This window comes from Lathamus discolor, chromosome 3 (genome assembly GCF_037157495.1).
Source record: "Lathamus discolor isolate bLatDis1 chromosome 3, bLatDis1.hap1, whole genome shotgun sequence".
Taxonomy (NCBI): Eukaryota; Metazoa; Chordata; class Aves; order Psittaciformes; family Psittacidae; genus Lathamus; species Lathamus discolor.
The window spans coordinates 115,555,857-115,578,779 of NC_088886.1; the positions used below are offsets into that span (position 1 = coordinate 115,555,857).

General features: G+C 38.4%; 1 protein-coding gene across 5 annotated transcripts in view; it reads right to left on the minus strand.

Annotated features, from left to right (window-relative positions):
* Positions 1 to 22,923, minus strand: part of ARHGAP15 (Rho GTPase activating protein 15) — a 334,091-nt gene that overhangs the window by 306,175 nt on the left and 4,993 nt on the right. For 3 of the 5 annotated variants that reach the window (XM_065671278.1, XM_065671275.1, XM_065671279.1), the window contains exon 2: positions 9,329 to 9,508. In XM_065671278.1, coding sequence (XP_065527350.1) covers positions 9,329 to 9,493 — 165 coding nt within the window. In that variant the 5' untranslated portion in view covers positions 9,494 to 9,508. Of the gene's footprint in view, positions 1 to 9,328; positions 9,509 to 17,286; positions 17,393 to 18,763; positions 18,849 to 22,923 lie in introns of those variants that run through there. The other 2 variants (XM_065671277.1, XM_065671276.1) reach the window with 2 other exon arrangements.

Consider the following 22,923-nt stretch of genomic DNA (forward strand, 5'->3'; position numbering starts at 1 on the left):
CCTTCTCCACTCAGTTGCAATAGATGCAAAAGAGGGCTATAATGGAAGCCAAGTGGAATATTACATCTATACAATGTTATCTTTCTAACATTTCTAACATTTCTAACATGTTGCAATCTCACTCCTGAAGCAAAGATGTGTAACTTAATAGTGCACTGGGACATTGAGCATCAGGGTAGTAACTTCAGTGTCATTAACATGTCTATATATTTGAGTGCTGCTGTTTACAGGATAAAATAGAAGAAAAATTAGAAGCCTGAGAAGCACATTCAGAAGAGGTGCAGGAAGTAAGTTTTTCTTACTTGTAAAAAAACACAAGGATGTGTGGAATGAACTGTGACATAATGATGGCACAAAAGCAGTAGGATCATTGCAATTTGAATCAGATGTTAAATTACAGAAAATAATACTATTCTGGGGGTTCTGCTTAGTTAAAACCTCATGTTGAGGTTTTTTGCAGCTGCTTAGTTGCCTCACCAGGAGAGCTCAAAGGCTACACTTTGCAGAGTTTCAAAACAAGCAAGTTCTGCACTACAGATCCAATCCCATGACTGTCCTTTGGTTTTGAACAAGCTAAGAAAAAGGAGAGAAATATTTGGAGTTCTTACAGTTCACCTAATTTATATCATATTCACCATTTTTGCGCATTTTTGATAGAGAAAAATGTGAAGCGGATGTCTTTTTTAACTTTTCCTTCCAAGCTCTTGTTGGTTACACAGCGCCAGTCAGCAGTTACCACCAAGAAATAACTTCACTTTGCAACTGTACTCTGATCTTAAAAAACACATCACATCTTATGTGATGCAATCAAAAAATTATTATTACAGTAAAATCAATAATTTCAAAAGAAAAAATGTGTTTACCTCTTGCATTTCACTGTGTTTTCTGAAATAACGGTAACCTAGAAGACATTTTTGGAGTGCTTATCTGTTTTTCTATCAGTTTGGAAAAACATGGTTTACTTCTCTAAATGTCTCAAATTAAAAAAAAAAAAAAAATAAAAGGAATTCATTGGTGTAAAAATAGGCAATAATATTTTGCTTTTTCAAAGATCCGTAGCATGGTAAGAGACCACAGGTAACACTGGATTGAAGAGTGCTCAAACCACCCCACACCACAGCATCTGATATTCCCTTGAGGGAAAGAATCATATTTTAATGGAACCATCAACTGGCTAGGCAGAAGAGCAGCGTTAGGCCTGAATTGCCCACCATAGCCTTTCCAGAAGGCACAGATGCTTTGGTGTCTCCAGATGAGGGTGGTAACTCTGGCCAGACATCTTACAGGGTGAGTACAGAGTTCCTGGCCCTTCCCCAAGCTCTCTCACCAAGCACTGATACCCCATAGCACCAGATCCTTAAGAAAAGCCAGCGCTGGCATCTCATGTCTCCGCAACTACTGCCAGCATAAGAGACAAAAAAGGCTGTTAAAAGGCAAGCACAGATGAAAATAAAATAGGAAACAAAAGAAGTGGAACATGGTTTTTAGATGGTAAATTAAATAATATTTTCACAACCAAGTTTTCTTTCTTTCCCCTCAAGATAGACATTCCAACAGAGAGAATGCCACATCTGAAGGAAAAAAAAAAAAAAAAAAAAAAGCTTTAATTTTTTTACTCATTTTTAGTTTGCCCTATCAGCTTAAAAATATTTTTTAAAGTATGTACACCATGCTTTCTATGAAACTCAAAGGGATTTGCAGGGCTTTGAAGAATGCACTGATCTTGTCAAACACCCCACAAATTGTAGACAGCTATATTAATGATAACACAGATTCTTTCACTGGATGGTAGGAAAACAACAGGGAGATATTCATAGAGAAGATGCTAAACTTCCAAGCAATAAATTCAGCCAGGAAAGTATTTCAGTGTTAAGCATTGCTTGAAATAATTGTATTTTCAAGGGATGGAGGATGGGAACGTCAACATTTTGGAGTCAGCACCTGTTCTAGGTAGAATCTCACAGTTTTTAGGGATTAGGGGGAAGAGACTTAAAAAAAAATAAAAAAAAAAAAAAAGGGGAAAAGAAAAGAAAAAAAAGGGGGGGGGGGGGGGGCGAGCCAAGCCATTTGTCTTAGGTTTGTCTTGTGTAGCATCAGCTGCTCCACCTGTAATCTCTAGTGCTGCTCTGCCCCCTTGTGCTGCTGCAACTGCAGAGCAGCCGCCCGCGCCTTTGTGCAGGAACAGCACGCTAAAACCTCCCCCCCGTCACTTCTCACTTTTCTGGCAAGTTCAAGGTCAGTGCCTAGCTATTTTCAGCTCATCTCTTCTTGATCCATGCAGAGAAATGACAAGGTAACGTGATTTGGGGTCAGCTGTATTACAGGAACCGTTACATAAACGGAGAAAGTGGAAATCAATCCTAGCTGACAGTGTCTTCAGGATAATCAGCGCTCACTCCATGCCGCTGTCAGCTCTCCTGCATCAAACACCATGTTACTTCTGTCAGATCCCTTTAACTAAACCATATTCTCACTTTTGGCAAAGTAAATAAATATTTCACTCGGGCTTGCATTTAATTCATTGTTTGGAGAACTTTAGCACTTTGGACTTGCAAAGAGTCCGCATTTATATGAGAAAAGACGTCTTAGCCTGTCATGTCCATTACTGCCTGCAAAGGGCATTGGCAAAGATACAGGCAAGTCTTACAAAATATCCCATTCTTCATGTTTTGTGCTTGATTTCTTTATGCAGACGACCATTTTCCAATTCTCCGTTATCGAGCAGACGTCGGCTTCCCAAAGTGCTTACATAACCCATGGTCTCCCTCACCCCAACCATATCAGAGCTTTTCCTCTAACGATTTAGGACACCTTCCTCAATTTGTTTGATTATTATTACTTTATCTGAACCATTTCCTCCCCTAGCTAGACATCTTCCCTAACACAGAATTATGAACATATCATTTCACAAGATGTGCCGCGTTAGCCGCATCTCGATGACAGCACATGGTATGTCAGTTTAGGGAAAGAACAGCGATTCTATCCCACCCACCTTGTGCTCCCATGAAACTGCCAAGCCCGCAGTACTCCGCTGAAGAACAATTTACCATAATATTAGTTGTCAGTAAATTCAAAGACGGAACTCCTAAAGCCATAAAATGGATTAGAAGCAATTTAAAAAAGAATTAACAAACTAGAGTAAGAGTATACTGTCAACAAACAAATGCTTCATCATAGCACTGTAATTTGGAATTTTAATTACCCCTCTGCTTCTGTAACAAAACAATGTCTGAACTGGCAGCCATTTGAATCTCTCACAGGTCATTGAGCATTCTAGTTAATTACTCTATGAATAGCCTGTTTTTCTCCCCTCTGGAAACACGTTTCTAATGGCAGTCAAGGTCTGACAAATGTGTCATCTACATAATTAGCTAGGAAGCAACACAAAACATTAAACATGCTTTGTGCCGACAACTATCAAAACATTTCATTTGTTGTCAATTATTCATTACTTTGTAGGTTCTGAAGGGGTTGTTATTATGAAAATAAGTCCAGATGCTAACAAGGTTAGATTTTTTTTTTATTCAAATTAGTAATCAGAGGACTAACTTTAAAAAATGTGTCCGGTGTACATTTATGGCAGCATTCAATCAGTACTAAATTATAAACGAATTTAGTTAAGTTCAAGTTAAAATAGCCATGGCAGAGCACATACACTAATTTGTAGAGTTGCATCTCTCTTTGAAGTTTTAGGATCTAAGCTGAAGTAGCAAACTTTCAGAACCTTTGGCAAGACTAATTTGTGCTTGGTAAATAGAGTAAAGATTTTCACAGCGTGAGATAATGTAAGATTGAAAAAAAAAAAGGGAGGTTTTTGAACCTTTTTTCTACCCTTCTGTCACGCTGAGTAAAAGTCAAAATCAGCAATTCCAACTCACATAATATCGAGTCTGAACTTCAGGCTGGTTTAACAAGGAAGCCAAACCAGTTACATTCACCACCCCTTTAACAGAGCTGAAATGAATTTATCCTCTCTTTTAAGAAGAAAGAGGGGCTGGTTGCTGCCTATCAAGCTATACAGCTGAAATGGTACAGTGAAAATGTTTGGAGGAGAAATAAATAGGGAGTTTAACAATAAAATTAACTTCTTTTTAGCCAGGATTATTTCTGTTGAAGTGCTATAATTCAAATATACTATAAAGAATAACTTATCAAAGTGCACATAAAAGGAAAAAATTAAAAAAATCAGAAAAAGTCTTGTTCTGAAGCTGAAAATACTTCTGCATACAAAATATCAATCCTAAAAATGGTTTGGAAGGCAACTTGCACTGCTCTATTAGGTAAAATTGCTTAATGAAGGTAAATTAAACCCTGAAATATTCTAATGCATAAGCATTCTACTTTCAGCTTCTAAGTCAAAGGACTTTAAGGTATGCAGAACATACATGAGCATGGAGGGCCACATCTGGGAATGCTGCCAGTGGTAGACTAGGGCCTCTGCCCCGGAGGAGGAGCAGCTCCTCAGGTGGGGATGAAGGGACTCCTGTGATGAAATAACTGAAAAACTGGAGTCAAGAGCCCAACGAGTCTGTCTGCAAGCTCAGAACACACCAGAGAGCAGATCTAGGCTTTAAAAGCACAAAACCAGTTTGAATATAGTAAGAGCACATATAACACACTTCATTCCTCATTTTCCTGCACTAAAAAGCAGAATGACCAATGTTACTCAACAAATAATTTTTATTTTTCACAATGTTCATGTTCAAGAAGTGAAACTGGACTGTTTTCATAGACTCTCTGCTTTCATACCTACCCTGAAATATTTAAAGTGGAAAAAGTTGTAAGCTTGTATTTATTAACAATTATTTGTCATGGGAAACTCATGTTTTTCTATCTCTATCCCAGTGCTAACACCTTGTAACACCTTGAAGGGAACATAGCTATTTCCTTAAAGTGATAAATGTAGATGCAGCTATAATGGACTAGTGAATGATGATAAATTTGCAAAGTATAATGCCTGAGCAGTCACTATTAGAACACAATAAAGAGAATATTCCATCTCAGATGTACACAATTATTATAGGAAAAGGTCTACTGCTTTTAGAAGTATTTTGTTCAGATTTGATTTATCCTCCAGGAAAAAAAAAATAAAATAAACTGGGGTAAAAAAAAATGAATCCTCAAAAACTTTCCCTAAATAAACTATACTACAAAAGAAGCTCTGATGATCTCTCAGAGCTGGAAATAATCCATTTTCAGATAAAACTACCCATAGCAATGAAACTGAAAATACTCTAAGAGAGGGCTAGAGACTGTCTTGTAATTAACATTAAACAGATAACATATTTACGAGGAAGTCAAAATATTTTGGAAGCCGATAATCCTGTAAGCCTTAACGTGGTATAAAAACAACAAATAAATGCAAAGTGTTACTGTTACACATGCCTGCCTGATCAATGGTTTTCACATATTGATCTATAAATGGAGTTGACAGTCTGTGTTGGCTGCACATTTTCCAAGCAGCTCTATTTTTGTACAAAACCAATACGGGCAATTACCTTTGTTTGAGATGCCAAGTCTTATCAATTCAATGTGATTTAGTGTCATTTTAATTAAATATCAGGATCTACTTCAGGACAATCTATAAAAACAAAGCCTCAAACTTAACTATAAGCTTCATTTGAAGTAAACATGTACAAGCCCTGCAATTTCAAAATATGGCTCCAAAACTCTGCTAAACAGAAGGCTTATATTTTTAGCCATTTTATTTCTGTCTTTTTGGCTAGCCATAACTTTGGCAAGTGTTCCATGATCACAAGAGTAGAAAACAAAAGAAGATTGCTTCCTGTTTCCTTGATAATGTATTAGAGAGATAAATAAACCTACCCGTTTGTTTAACCTAATCAGAAAAAAGCTCTAATATATTAACATTTTGGAATGTCTAAATAGGTTCTAATTCTTAATATAGACACCAATAAAAAAAGACATTTCATTGTTTGAAGTTGTTCTGAATGAAGCAAAATGCACTTTCGTGGGGTTTAACAGATGAAAATAACAAATATTCATTTACATTGCTAGTTCAGACACTAACATTAAGCACAGAAAGAGCCCTCGCTTACCAGCCTGTGTCCAGCTTAGTGATTTGTGCTCTTTAAACTCTACATTAGTATCAATTTCAGCCTTTGCATAAAGCTGAAGCATTCCCATCGAAATAAATAACATAAACCCCCAAGAATCTACATTTAGCTCTTGCATCAGTTAGCTTATGCATTCCACATTTGCATCTTCACTATTATAAAATGCGCAAGTGATTGTGGACCTACTGATGTATGATGCATATCCTTCTTTGTCACCCTATAGAAAATAATCTGTCCACCTTCAAAACTATAGCCCCAGGTGTGCTTACAAGCACCACAGCAAACACTTGAGAATACAAAAATATCCTTTAGAGAAAATTATGTATTTTCTTCTCTATAAATCACCAGTCATCCTTCTAGTTTTGTACCTGGTTTTTGCCCTTTCTTGTCCAGAGTGATTTTTTTTTTTCCCAAAAAATATATTTTAGAAATGTATATTTCAAAGTGTGCCAGATGCTGATTGCCTTAATCCACTGAAGCCAGTAGGTTTTGCACAAGTTGAGTAAAAAGGATTTGACCCATATATTAATAGAACATAATTCATATGCCAAAACATGGATAGCAAAAGACTAATATGGCATACCTTTTTCACTTATTTCTTGTTTTTTAAAAGAAAAATCTCTTCAATGAACGGACAAAAATATTCAGTCAATGCAAAATAGAAAACAAACATAATCAGTGGATACCTTGTAGATTATATTCATCACTGAAACAGAGGCAGATCGTTGCAAACAGTAAATTTACAAATAGAAATATCACGATAAATCCTTTTTATTTTCTAGCACAAAATAAATTAGCTCTGTTTAACACACCGGTAATAGGGATCTGTATGCCTTTAAATGCAAAACTGAAGACTGTATATATGAGTGCCCCAGAAAAGAGCAGCACAAGTTTTAAAACAAGATTACTAAACATACATATATACATATATATGAGTGTGTGTGTGTGCACATCTGTTGGACCTTGCTGTTTCAAGACACTTGGACAGAGTACCTGCTTCCATTACTTTCCCCAAAATCCTTCATGAGTCACATGCACAGATTCAGACATGTTAGCGTGCAATTGCTACAAGCAACTGATATTTCACTGGTCTTTTAACTTGAATCTCACTGCATTTAAAGCACATGTTTGAAAATGCTTGGATCCTTAGGAATTTTGCTTTTAGTTTGGGCATTAGCAAACAACTTTAAGAAGCTTATTTAAGTAAATACGCCAAAACACTTTCAGTCTGTCAATATCTAGTCAGAAAATTCTACATGGCAAAAAGAGATGAAAAGAATTGAAATAGAAAGGAAATTAGTAGCATGGCAGGCTTTCAATCCATTATGTCAGAGCCAAGTTTGCTTGGTAAAATGACATATACTCAGTAAAATTCCACTTTTATATAATTAGCTACTAAACAAATACAACACAAAACAACTTGTGAGCTCTCAGCCAATGAATATATATTGTACCTACTATGGTTATTGGGATGTGGCAGTGAATATTTATGTCTAATTTCGCTGTTTAGAGCCCTTGCTCTTGAACAGTCCAGCATACTATCCCCAAAACTAAAGTTATGTAACAAGGTAATACCAACAATGAGAAACTGCAGGATAAAATCCTGCCTAAAAGTGAAAAATGCTAATTTTGTCTCATTTAGCAGCTGGATACAGAAATGCTCATTAGTTTTAAGAGGGTTAATCCTTTTAACTTTTGCATATTGATATGCCAATTATGCCTAATTGTACAAGAGGCATCAGTCAAGGTAATAGTGCATAAACACATGAAAGTTATTAAGTACATCCCAACATGTAATAAAGTAGGTGTTAATTGGTAGCTGAGTTCTGCAGGCTATTGAGGTGGATAATTCATTGAGAGATGGATCACTTGTATTTTCTCTACATAATTCCTTTTGCAGTCTCATGCTGTGATGTTTTCATGCTTGTCAAAAACGACTGCAGCCTAGTGCCTTTTGTTAAACACAGCCAATAAAATATGTTAGGCATCATTAAATATACTTAACTTTTAAACTTTTTCAAAGATACAGTTCTTCCTGATAATACATTATAGTACTCCCAGTAAATTACTGTAAGCATTGTTTCAGGTTTGTAATGGAGGAACATTTTACATCAGATAAAAAGGAAGAGACATATACGGTGTGTCTGAGGCAAAAAGTATAATTTAAATGGAAGGCATTCAAGTATCTTATCAGCTGCTAAGATCTAAAGAGATTTTCTTTTCCAGAAATACAAAGTGAAATTAGTTAAGCTATGTAAGTATATCAGAGAAATTAATGACTAAAATAATGTATTTCTAAATAAATCTGAATTTTGAGTTTGACCTTTGAGTAAAAAGGAAAAAAAAAATACAGCTGTTATTGCAGGCTTCCTCCGTTTAATAACTTTTTAGAAGCTGAATATTTTATAAGAATCCATTACAACAAGAAAACAAAAAATTAATGGTTGGCATGGTTGTGAGAAGTGACTGAGACCTGGGACTGTGTCCCCAGCTAACAGAGTTTTCCCCCTCATTTGTATTCTCTGAGAACAAAATGGATCCAGAGTCCAAAAAGTGGCTAACATTGCATAAATAATTTTGTAACATCATATGGCCGCAGCTGCAAGTTGCCACCATTATGGAAGAAAATTAACCAGGGGAGACTCATATCAATCAGTTTGTACAGTAGCTCTGAAAGAGTAAAGGGGCAGGGACGCAACTGGCAATAGAGTTCATCACTAACTAATTTCAGAAAAAAAAAAAATGGTAATGGGTAAAAAATTAGTCAACTCTTTCAACTCTGTCAACTATCACAATAATAAAGTAACTTCAGTGTCTGACTTGTTACAATTACTTCATCTCTACAACAAGACATTTTTGTTACGGACAAAGTTGGCTTTTATTTACAGAGTTGCAATTTCTATTTTTTTTTCTTTTGTCAGCTTTTAAATTTTGCCTTTTGAGAACTCATAACATGCATCTGATACTGTAAGTACTATGCTCTGCAGCAGCCATATTTAAGTACTGGAACACTTGAGAGTTGAAATGCTGAGTACATGCTATGATCATGGCCACCAAAGCCAAACTCATTCTTTCACTGAAGGAAAATTGTTATTCCTGTGCCTAGCCATACTCCTAAAAACGTATTAGTGTCAGTAAATCCCTCCTTGCAAGGGCTAATCACAAAACAAATATCTTAGCCATGAATAAGGTAATTCTGTAGTTTTTAAAATATCGGAAGACTCAGAAACTGTTAGGAGTATTTTACTTACAGGCTCAGGGACTTTCACATTCTCTGACAAAATCATAGATTTGCTTTGGCTCAGTCTGTCGTGGTGACTGTTGGCATTTTTGATCCTCATTTGAACAGTCCCCGTACTGTGGTGGGAAGGATTAGGCTTTTCAGAGGCTGTATCAGAAGCTGTAGACCTTTCCATGGTTACTGGGTTGACCTGAAGAACATAAAATAAGAGTATTAATCTAGGAACTCTCCATGCAAAAATGTATCAATGTCACACTATGTCACAGTAGTCAGGAGAAGTTGAGTTATCTTGCTGGCAAGATCTTGATCTTCTTTGTACACCAGGATAACTATCAGCTGTGTCAGCCTGTAGTTTTATTATTGCCCTTATCACTCACCCATCCAAACAGCCTTGGAAGAGTTAGTTTATGTAAAAGATTATCCTTATCCCAAAAGCCATTCTCGTCTATGGTGTAATCTCCCTGCAAGCCCCTGTCACGTCCAGCTGGCAGCCACTACATTTTGTCTTTGGCCCTGCTCACACTATACATTTTCAATCTTGCAAAGGAAAACAACATGCTGTGAAGTCAATTAACATAACTTACCTCCATAGTTCAATACATGTATGTTACAAGAGCATTGCACGACCATGCTGCAACCCTGCTAGTGTCCTAGATTCAAACACAGATCTAATAAAATTTCCCTTCTTTTCTACATTCTGCCACCAACAGAGATGGCATTTTTGTTTGTCTTGTTCATTTTTTTAAATTTGGAAATTAATAAATGGCTGAGCACATCAGCTCTCAAGCCATTGGAGGAATAGGGGGAAACTTGTAGAGAACGATCACTTTCTCTAGCAGAGCTGATGTTCAACCTCCTGTGTCAGCCTTAGTGCAACTCGATAAACTGTATTCTAACTATTTAAATCCCCAAAATGCTTTTCATCAGCAAGAGTTGCTTCATAGTTCCTGTACAAAACATCAGGACAGTGACGTACAGCACTTTCTCTACTTTCCTAGCTCCCTTCCCCAGTTCACCCTGGCACTAATATATGTAAGTTGTGGGAGAAGTAATATGGGAAGAGTCACAAGAAAACTTGCTATTTCTATTGCTGTGTAACTGTATGAGAAAATGGGTGAGGAAGAGATACTATATAAACTGATTTCACAATTATGGAGCCAGAGTAATGGAAATCCATTTAAATGCGGTTATAATATAAACTGCTGAAAATCAGCATTTTCCAAATGGGTTTGAAGATCACAACTTTCTCTAACAACATCTCCCCAACCTCTGAAGACTCTAAAAGATGATATTCTCTGATTTTAAGAATGCTGAAGGCATGAATCTATGAAGGCATCAGAGCAGAGGAAGATACGGTACCAGTGTGAGAGAAGGAGATGAGGAGCACTACCGCATGTCTCTGGGCAGGACAATAGCGTTATGCTGGTGGAAGGACTCAACCTTCCTGCCTTCACACTCTCATGGCCCTGATAAATCAATTCCTTACAGAAAACTGCCTCAGATATAGAGAATGATAATGAGAGGTCATGTAGTCACAAAATTGTTGAAGATGGAAGAGACATCTGAAAGTCATAGAATCATAGAATCATAAAATAGTTATGGTTGGAAAGGACCTTAAGATCTAGTTCCAAACCCCCTGCCATGGGCAGGGACACCTCACACTAAACCGTCTCACACAAGACTTCATCCAACCTGGCCTTGAGCACTGCCATGGATGGAGCATTCACAACCTCCCTGGGCAACCTATTCCAGTGCCTCACCACCCTAACAGGAAAGAATTTCCTCCTTAGGTCCAATCTAAACTTCCCCTGTTGAAGTTTTAACCTGTTACCCTTTATGCTATCACTATAATCCATGACGAAGAGTCCCTCTCCAGCATCCCTATAGGCCCCCTTCAGGTATTGGAAGGCTGCTATGAGGTCTCCACGCAGCCCTCTCTTCTCCAGTCTGAACAGCCCCAACTTCCTCAGCCTGTCTTCATACGGGAGGTGCTCCAGTCCCCTGATCACCCTCGCAGCCCTTCTCTGGACTTTTTCCAACAGTTCCATGTCCTCTTTATGTTGAGGACACCAGAACTGTACACAATACTCCAAGTGAGGTCTCATGAGAGCAGAGTAGAGGGGCAGGATCACCTCCTTCAACCTGCTGGTCACGCTCCTCTTGATGCAGCCCAGGATACAGTTGGCTTTCTGGGCTGCAAGCGCACACTGAAGCTGGCTCATGTTCAGTTTCTCATCAACCAACACCCCCAAGTCCTTCTCTGCAGGGCTGCTCTGAATCTCTTCTCTGCCCAACCTCTAGCTGTGCCTGGGATTGCTCTGAACCAGGTGAAGGACCTTGCACTTGTCATGGTTGAACTTCATAAGGTTGGCATCAGCCCACCTCACAAGCTTGTCGAGGTCCCTCTGGATGGCATCCCTTCCCTGCAGCATATCAAACCGAACCACACAGCTTCTTGTCATTGGCAAACTGCTGAGGGTGCACTCAATCTGACTGCCCATGTCAGCGACAAAGATGTTAAAGATGACTGGTCCCAACACCGATCCCTAAGGGACACCACTCGTTACTGGTCTCTAGCCAGACACTGGGCCATTGATCACAACTCTTTGTGTGCGGCCATCCAGCCAGTTATTTATCCACCAAGTGGTCCACCTATCGAATTGATGTCTCTTCAATTTAGAGACAAGGATGTCACACGGGACAGTGTTGAACACTTTGCACAAATCCAGGTAGATGATGTCAACTGCTCTACCCCTGTCCATCAGTTCTGTAGCCCCATCATAGAAGGCCACCAAATTGGTCAGGCAGAATTTCCCCTTAGTGAAGCCATGCTGGCTGTCACCAAGCACCTTATTTTTCATGTGCCTTAGCATGCATTCCAGGAGAATGTGCTCCAAAATTTTGCCAGGTGCAGAGGTGAGACTGACTGGTCTGTAATTCCCCGGGTCTTCCATTTTCCCCTTCTTGAAAATATATGGAAATATAAGGAAACACAGCGCTCTCGAATACAGAAATGAGAAGTGCTTCAATATTAGCCATTACTCACTCAAAATTATGAGCTGTGATAGAAACACTGATTTTAATAAAAGCAACAGTAACGCTGTGGCTGCCTCCCACATTGAACTAGTTACTCAAGGTTCCCTACAGAAATTAAATCACAGAAAAAAGAGGAAAAAAAATAGGCTAATTAGGCTATTTACATATATGCCCTGATGCTCAGGGTTATGCATGTCTGTTTTTGCTGTGAGTTGGTATATGACACCAAGGAAAACTCTTTATGTGAACCTTTGGTAGACAACACTGAGTGTTCTCCCTCCCCAAGACACTTTTTACCACCCCCTAGAGCTGCCGCTGCTCAAACCCATGTCGCAGGGACACTTTGCCATTTTGGCAGTAAAGTCTGCAGCAGCTCCAAATAGGAAATGATTTTTTTTCCTCCTTCTAAACTTGGAGAGTCAACCCATTTTGTATTTCATGTTGGTATCAAATCAAAATTGCTTCTCAACAGATTTTCGGTAGGCTCCAGGCTGGAGAGCTGATCAGACTTGAGAGACAAGAGCGACACTAGCTCTGTCACCAATCCAATGTTTGGCTGGAGCATATCTCTTAGATTTTCTTCTGAAATCTCCCACCTATAAGACTCTGACATATCTCTTCTTGGGAGCATTATGAGTTTTAATTAGGTAGTCTCTGCCTGGTGTTATCAGCACATGAAGTGCTGTAACAAAGTTTAATAGTATGACAAAGTCATGCCGTGGATCTCAAATAGGAGCACAGGCAGTAAATGACAAGTCTGCTAAGACTTCTGAAAATGTTTTTCTAGTCTCATTGAACCTTGATTAATTTTCCCCAAACCTGAAACTAATTCACACACATCAGAGTATAACAAGGAGACTGAGGCACCCAAGACACAGAAACTGCCATAAAAAATAAAACCCCAAATCTCAACATTTTCACCATCAGATTTTATTTGTCTTAGTGTAGAGCATAGTGAGATGCTGCAAAATATTGTAGGACATGAAGGAAAGGGACAAGTTACAGAAGCTTCCCCCTCAGGATTTCCAGGTAGGCAACCTTTGCTGCCCAAACTCGATTGACTGCTGACAGCGTTACCGACCCTGCATGCCAGTAGATGGCACCCTGAATATGAGCTCTGCAAACGCAACAACGTTGCATTCACATTTGCAAAGAATTTGGTTTACGCTTGCATTCTGCCCTTTTTTTTTTTTTATTAAGCTTTTTAAAAAGTAAGAAGGGAAGACAGTCAGGAAACAGTTAAAATGTTAACAGAAAAAGGATCCTATCTGATGCTTTTATGATTTCATGTTTCCAAACTGTTAGCAGCATCAGGACCAAGTTTCGGCTGCTTTTGCAGGGAATTTCATTTCACTTACTTTGGAAAGCAGAGATGCCAAGTTCTGTGCAACTGCTTCTGAGGCACCCTGTGTTCATTATACAACTGGTTAATATGCCTTTTCGCAAATAGTTAGCATCTGGATATAAATTTTAGTTTTGAAACCTTCTACGGTTGATTTGCTGGAGAAAGGCATTAAACCAAGACAAAATTTGCTTCCCTCCCCTCTCTGTTCTTTGTAGGGTTCTTTGGGGCAAAGATGCAGCATAACTTTAAGATATTCACGTGAAAGGAGAAGGACAGGGAAACATCCTGAAAAATTCTCTTGGAAGTACCTGTACTGGGTCATTGTGGAACAGAAGTGACAGGTGGGATAAGTGCTGCACAGGTACAAGAAAAAGACTTGTCATGAAGATAGATGAATGACACAGGAAAGGAAAACTGATTCATATAGTGGGTAAAAAGGTTACATTGGATATGAGAAAGGAAAACTTTAATTTCTGGAGAGTGGATAGATCATCTTACTTATGGGGCAAGAAACACTGCTGAGCTCTAGGGACAAAATCATCTTTCTGTCTGGGACAGTAAAACCAATTCAGTCCTATGCAGCCAGCTGCTTTTGGAGGTACCCTAAGGAGTTCAAAAACCCTCACTGAAGGGAGAAGCAGTTCATACTCCAAATGAAATTTGCAGCTTCAGTGGTCAACACCTTGCCCAGAAATCAGTACATGTTTGGGATGCTCACAGAGGAGGACAAGCCTGCTACAGCAAGTAGCACAACATCCCAGTGGTGAATCACGTTGCACTGAAGCCAGTGTTCAGAGGCCAAGTACAGGTGTGAGATGACTACTAACTAGTCAAGTGACATTTGACATATATGGTTGTTCAGCGGTTAAGATCCTAAAACCCTGTTTTCTGTATGTACAGTTGACTTTCAAACACGCAGTGTGAAAGTAATGAATAGTACAGAGATGAAAAAATGAAACTTTTTAGATGCAAATCTGTACACACAGTAAAGCCATCCCATTTCTGAGAAACAATCCCAGGTTAAAAGAGTAACACAGCAAATTGCAGAGATCAGAACTCGATCTTCCTCACATAGCGCTAAGTCTTGGTAAAACTATCTTCAAAAGCCTTTTGTGTAATATTTCTTTTAAAAACAGTTCTTTCACAAAAACTTGATGTTTGATAACAGTGAAAATATTTCAAGTATTTCTTATTTTCTTTTGATGAGGAAAAATTCTTTTCTGCCTTTTCTCTTCAAAAAGAGAAAGGAAATAATAAAGTAATTAAAGTAACATTGTTAACTTCCCAAAGAAAACTAAAACAGAACAAAACCTAACCTTCCTTTTTCTACTTTTATTTTCCCTGAAAAAAAAGAAAAAACATATTTTTTAGCTTTTTGAAAAAATTAAGGAAGTGAATTGTTCACCTCACAGCTATTCTGATGTCTTTGGTAGCTTAATTACGGTTTCTGTCTCACAATGATAGCCAGATAAGTGTTCCCTCCTACAGCCCTTCATGGGTTAAATGAAGTTTCATAGTGTGGTTATCAGGATTTTCATCTATTTTGACATGTTGCTTTGTCCAGGTGTTCATCATATAGTGAGTGGACTGACCAGTATTACCCAAGAACTTCATTTCATCACTTTTGGTACAGTATCCATAGAGTTAGCATATAGGTTTTCAGCAAAGCAAAGTGCTAGTTCTTCAAGAGACAAGAGGTATAAGTATTTCTAAATTTTGGTTTGAGCTATGCCTACATTTCCTACAGCCTCCTGCAGCAAAAGACAGAATGCAACTGTTAATTCATTAGTAACTTGTACCAAGTACTTTTATCTAAGAAAGGGAAAAAAAGTCTATCCATGATTAATTCAACTCTGGGGTGCCCAACAGAAGAGGAATGTGGACCAGTTGGAGCAAGTCCAGAGGAGGGCCACAAAGATGCCCAGAGGACTGGAGCAAGTCTTCTATGAAGACAGGCTGAGAGCTCTGGGGTTGTTCAGCCTGGAGAAGAGTGGCCTCGCAATGGGACTCCTCCCAGGGGTCAACAGGAAAGCTGGTGTTTTAAAAGGGCCTGTATGGATAAGACAAGGGGGAATGGCTTTAAACTGAAAGAGGGTAGTTTTAGATTAGATATTAAGAAGAATTTCTTTACTATGAGGCTGGTGAGACACAGAAATTAGTTGCCTGACAAGCTGTGTCTGCTCCATCCCTGGAAGAGTTCATGGTCAGGTTGAACTGGATGGGGCTTTGAGCAACCTAACCAGGTTAGGTTGCTCAACAACCAGGAAGGTGTTCCTGCCTACAGCAGCAGGGCTGGACCTAGATGATCTTTATGTCCCTTCCAAACCAAAATACTCTATGATTTTATGATATAATTAAAATAAGCTTTTCATTTCTTCCAGCTTTGCTCCTTATGACATAAGCAGCACTATTAGGTCAGAAGCATAATGAACATGGAAGTGCTCAACATTGTAACATGAAAACACTGCAAAATTAAAGTGCATCTTGTTATATTCACTAATTCTCTTCTGCTGAGGAGTGTATCACACTTGAAGAGCATCAATTAAAATTTAATGGAACTGTATTACAAAAGAATAAAAATCAGCAATAGGTTCACTGTTACACTGGACCTGTAAGCCAGAAAAAAACATAAAAAATCAAGAGGAAGTAAGAGTTAACAAATTAAAAAAAAAAAAAAAAAAAAAACACAAAAAAACACAAAACCAAGCTAATGCCGCACATGTGGTGAGACAAAGAATTCTTGTAAAGTAGAAAACATATTTCTGTGTCTGTGAAAGAAGTGTTTAAAATCAACACACCTACGTAAATATTTCTGATGCTGGCTTCTGCTCTTTGCCTTTGCTACACTGTTAGCAATCTCTGCTGAAGTACAGCTCAGGGGCAGTAAGTGTTTAAATACAAAACTGCTGGAAATAAAAAGGGAGACAGATGAAAAAGCTGTAGGTAGGGAGAGCGGATAACAAGTAAACCTGCCACCTAGCTCTTTTCAATTATTCTTATCTGCACTCTGCTGTGTCTTTATTTTTTTCTTTCAGCCATCCCCACCACACTGCTCTCACAGCTAATGCGTCACACATCTGCTTCCAGGACAAGGACACAAACAGCAAAGGCTGCTGAGGGATACCGTGTTCTGGGCTGGTGCCCAGAAGTGTCCTGGGGCCAGTTTATCTGAGTACTATAAAACCAAAAAATTCCATTGTAATGGAAATACAAAGCAGATGTAACATTGCTATGCCTTTTCTTTTGCAGAAAGATATTGTCCAGCCTGGAATAATTTCTACTTAGGAAGCAGCATTAATTCCAACCATCATTCACATCTCTAGTCAAAGTAGAAGATCAGGAACACTACTGCCTGAGTCTTTACTCCAGTTCTACCCTTTCATATCAGACAGACAATAAAACAAAATTTCACGCCGAGTTCATTCTGCTATAAAATGTTAAATGTCCTAACTTCAACTACAGTTGTCTTTATCAAATGAAATTACAATCTCATCAGCAAACATCAGTGAGTTAGTTGATACATCTTAAGTCCAACAAAAGCCAAGCTCATCAGCACTAATTATCACACCCCCTTTTAATTTTTTTACCTGTTGCAGCCATATTAGACTTTCAGTGGTGTGCCTCAGAACAGAAAACACATGGAGCAATGATTATGGGGGTCATCTTTCCTTATGTGTCTAAATGCTGGTATGTACTCTTTTCTAGTCCAGTATTTGATGACTTTCTGAAAATAAAAGTAGAAATGGCCCACAGAGTTCTTCAGGCAACTCTAATTTACATGTACAGTTACCTTTGTCTCTGCTGCAGTCAAAGAGTAAAGTATCTTTTCTGGTTTGCTTGTAGCAATATTGCACTGCCTAGTATTTCCCTGCTGCCCTGTGTGGAATATGTTGCTCAGGCCATTATTCACAATTTTATTTATACCCTGAAGTATATAATCCAGTTCTCTAAAGGACGAAACTAAATACAAATTTCTTGACACAGCTTGACTCACATCACAGCATACTTCTTACTTAGTTACCTATTAACAAAAAGTAATTTCAAGCATGATTGTTAAAACAACTCTTAGGCTAAAGAATCTTTTATCGTAGAGTTTTTTACTTGATCCTTGATATGATGAGCCTTTCAACTTTTTTGGTTTACTCTCTCATATCAAGAGAGGTTTATATTTTATAATAACAGTTAATAGCTACATGATTCTCCTGACTGAAATATCAGATACCAGCTCAATATCCAGTAGGATCAGAGTGCTCCTCCTGAGTGTTATTTAGAATAATTTCTTCCTACTTTCTGCCATACAGGACATGTAGTTCCAGACAGGTCTTAAAGGCCCGACCCTGATCTCAGGTTCACAGCGAACCCACCGTAGTTGATGGAATTACAGCAAAGCAGAAGTAATATCAAGCACACACAAGGAGGAAAGCCAAAGTATAGAGAGCCAGGTATGGAAATACACTTTGTAATGAGCTGCAAGGAGGAAGGACACAGACTTGCAGCACTGTACAGCAGTAACAACAGTGTTTTATTTTGGGTCTAAGAACATACTTTAAAGTTGTTTTGATAACTGAGTTCTCGAGAATTAAATTGTTAAAAGGCACTATTAATTTTTTAATTCTGGTAGTTACCACACATATTGGGAATATCTGATTCTCTACTTAGTATGTCACAGATCTGCATGGGATTGGAGTCTATACCACACAATAATTTAGAGACTGATACAGTTTGATGCTTTGGTGATTTCCTGCCCATTGATTACAGCACTAAAAATATGAGTGAGTGGCTTACTGCTATGAAGATTGACAGCAGGTTTTTTGTCTATTTTTCCTATTTTACACAGCAAAAACTTAAAATTATAAAATAATAGAAGGCTGATATCAAGTCCCACTTTCTAGCAGATGTCAGCAAAATACTTAACCAAATACAGTTTCAGTGGAAATAATATTAATCTTTACAAATTGTTGCTTGATTTGTCTCATGAATTGGATGAATAGAGGCATGAAGACACAAAATTCAAATAGCTGTGCTATACTGGCAATGGTTATCAATGAGGTTTTAGGCAGGGACCTGAAGTTGTCCTTTATGTCATTCTGAAATTTTGTAGAAGATCACAGTTGAAAGCCTCAGGGTCTGTTTCCTGCCATACACAAACCTGTAAAAAAAGCAAGATCAAACGACAAAGAAAAATAGGAATCTAGTTAAGTGCCTTGTACCTTATAGGGCAGAGATATGCTATCTATTAAAATGCTTTTGAATGGCCAAAGAATTAGAAAGAAAAAGAGAATGGGAGACAGCTACCATTCTGAAGTTGTGCAGATGCAACAAATTCTTCACATTCATATATAATGACTACAGATCCAACTCTAATTCGGCAGTCCTCTATGACCTGCTGTCTACAGGACTTCCTTGCACAAGTAAAAGCTTGCTGGGAAATATCACTAGGATATTATTGGAAACAACAAAAAGATGCGGTAGAGTAAAAGAGCCTACTATCTCCAAGTCAGCAGGTGACTGCATATGGTTCTGTCTCTTCTTGCATCACATAGTTTCTTAATTATATCACATGTGAAGGTCTCAGGAAAGGTAACAATTATTTCAAAGTTTGTCTGTCCTAGTATATCATATGGGATAGCATAATGCTATTCCAAACTATTCACCACTCCTATGTCAATTTAAGATCTCATTTTCATGTGGAACTTGAAGCTAAAAGTATCCTTTGTGTACAGTTTGGCCTGCATATGTTCTGGGAACAGTCGTCCATAGTAGAAATTCAGTTGAATATGTAAAAGAACATGCCTGGGAGAAATTGCTACTTCTAGGTCTTACTTCTGGCAATGCATTTAATTTCTTTCTGGAGTGCATCTGATCTGCGACACCTGCCTCCATTTTCTATGCTGTGGAAGCTAGATTACAATCATTCAAATAATGAATATTGGTCATACATACACAGTATTAAAAAAAACCAACTATGACTATCATCCTATACATAACACTTCTAACACATCCTACAACACTGGATAGGAGTATGGTTTAGATACTAGACCAATGGCAGCAAGTAGTTTACAGCATCATAAAAGTTCATAGCAACTTAGTTGATTCAACACCAGATAAGTGCTAGTGGGGAATGGTTGGTTACTCCTGACCTGACCTTAACCTGACACATGAGGAAAAGATAATTTCCTTCTACCTCCTTCCTTTCTGCTATGCATTTATATACTGCAGATGAGTACAGAGTCATGGCTTTCCAACCACCACAAGTAAGACTAACCAGCCCTAAACTCATTTTGCACCTGCATATGATGCTTGTCAAATGGTAAGTTTTTAGTTTAAAGCTGTCTAATTCTGAATAAGAAAAAATCCAATGTTTTCTCTAGGAAGATCACATAAGAATCACAAATTTTCTCCGGTACTTGAAAGAAATCTGTTCCTATAGCCTAAATGTTCAGAAAAGTGTTGTTACTTTTAATGTTGCCAGATCTGAAGTGATGAGATACTATGGGAAAGGTTATTCTTGCAGTATTTACAGATACAAGCAGAAGCAGAAGTGACAGAAATTTCAAAGTAAGACTGCTTGAAATACTTCCAGCTCAATTTTGCAGAACTCCTCACAGAGATTCAGATATTCGTCCAAACTTTCCTTGCTTACCTGAACTAGACATGTGGTGATGATAATTTTGGAACAGCCCAAACTCTCTGGAGAAGTAGAAGAGTTAGTACCACGTGACAGACTGATGCATTAGAAAAATATTTTTTAAACGCCTGAAAGATTGCTGCAAATAGCCAAAGAAAGAAACTTCCTATAAGTTCTCAATTTCAGAGCTTTGCCAACAGAAATTTTGGTTTCAGTTTGACAGCAGCTATACAAACAAGCTATCACAAAGCTAGCTTGGGTAGGATGTTACAGCGTAGTTGTGACCTGCACCACATTCAGGAGCACGTTCCACTGGCTGATCCATGGTGGAAGAAGCACCTCACATTCATCACTGAGAAAGATTGCACACAATTTTTATCACTGTAAATCGGCTGTGAACTGCTGAACACTTGGGGCAGTTGTAAATCATGTCTTAGTTTGCCTCCTGGTCCTTACTCCTTGCAGCAGCAGCATCCCCTTCACTAGAAAAAATGCCCTACTGAGCTCTGTTTAGACTCTGAAAGAGTGGCTGTTGTTTTAACCTCTTCAAGTATCTTAGAGTCCCTTAACTTAGTAGTTAAAATCCACGTTTGCCTTCCCTTAATCCATTTTGCAGTTCCATGTACACATTGTCCAACATGTCTGTAAAAATGAGATGCTGAGATTATTAAATAGGAAAGGCTTTAAAACTTCTCAGACTTTAAAAACAAATTAAAATAAACTTATAATAAAACTATTTCTTTATTTAGAACATTATAAAGCTATTTCTTCCTGATACTTCCTGCCTCAAGAGCGTCTAAAAGAGGCTTGTCCCTCATTCAGACAATAATACCCCCTCCCTCCCATTCCCCAGGATAATGTTCAAGTTCCTTGTGCTGTGCACATGAAACTGTCTCTCCTACTCTCTCTCAACCTTCTTCCATAGATATCTGCAGCAGTTTTTGCGCTGTGATCCTGCAGCTGCTGCCTTACTTCTTCTCACTGCTCCCACTTCCCATCTGAGGGGGGAAAAAAAAGCTCCAGACACTTTTAATCTGTTCCCACACTCCATCTCCACTTTCCTTTGCAGAGCTCCTGGTGCTGTGCTTGTAAGAGACGCTGCTGTGAAACACAGCAGAGCCAGCACCTACAAATTTAAGAGAAAACTTTTAAGGTACAGCAGGAACTAGAAGGGGAAATTCTTTGCGGCTTGCATCAAGCAAGTCCCTCTTCTGCATTTCATTAAGCCCCTGGTTTGTTTTTATCACTAGCCACCTGTGCAATGACCCAGAGTGGAACACAAGGCGGCAGGAATGCCTGCCCCACCGCAACGCTCCTCAGCACCACGTGGCAAAGCAGGGAGAAGACAAAGGCATTTGGTTAATGTGATAGTATCTGATATCACACTGTGTAGCTGTCTGCTTTCAGCAAAGGTGAAATACAGAGGGTATTGTGGTGTCAAAAAAATATATATTTTTTGATTATGCAAGGAGTTTGAGCATAGGCTCTGTTAATTATATCTAAAATTTTTACTGCAAAAGTACATTGTTTTGTAAAGGATCAGTGAAATATTTGTTTCACTAAGGTGGTTCAAGATGACTCCAGAAACCTTGTATGCATACTTTCTATGGGCCAGGAGACCAGAGCCCAGCTGTACCATGAGTCCCACCACAGGTTTGCTGCGCTTGATAGAAGCAGTCACAGTCAGTAACAATGACAGCAGGAATATGGTGGTACCATATTTGTGTATGAAAACCAACAGTCATGGATGAAAAGAGTCATCTGCCCTAGGCATGGTTAAGAGCAAACATACTTAACAAGCATTACATTTTCTGCTGGCTGTGGGTTTATTAGGTAGTATGGTAAGATGCAGAGTTGCTAGACTCCTCAGATCCCTTGTTGGATGAAACTGCACTCTGCTCAAGTGAACCTTTGCAGTCCTACATACCTGAGTTGAAAAGTCATTACAGCACATCAACATTATTCCTTAAACATTTATATCTTGGTGCATGACCCAAGTCTGATAAGAAATCTCTGCATTTAACTTTTTTTATTCTTTCATTTCATACTATTGTTTTTCCATGTTTTAATATATTCCTTCTCTTTAGTTACAGTCTAGGATTTTTTTTTATAAAAAGACCCAAAATTTAGATGAAAGCTAAAATTAGAAAAGTTTTCCCACTAAAATCTGTGTAGCAATTCTGAATGTCTTGGGTCTGTATGACTGCATACTACTCAATCCAGATCCACTGGTATACTGTCCAAAGCAAATTAAAGAAAGGGCTGGATTTCTCTAAGTCTCTGCTCAGACTAGAGGCACTCCTTGCCTTTGACAAGGCCTAGGATTAACACACAAGGAAGTAATGAAATGTTTTAACTTGGGCTGTTTCTCCTTCCTTTGCCACTCCAAGAAGAGTGGATGGATTAATGACGCCTCTTAGTCCAAAAATCATCATAAGAATTTGATTACTCGTTGCTACTAATTACTACAGTTTACTTTTTTTGCTAATAAAGTAACCAAGCATGCAATGTATTTCTGATAATAGAAATATTAATCTTTTTAGATCAAGCCTCAGCACTACTCAGCCCAAAACACATAAGGCAGCATGTGTCAGAG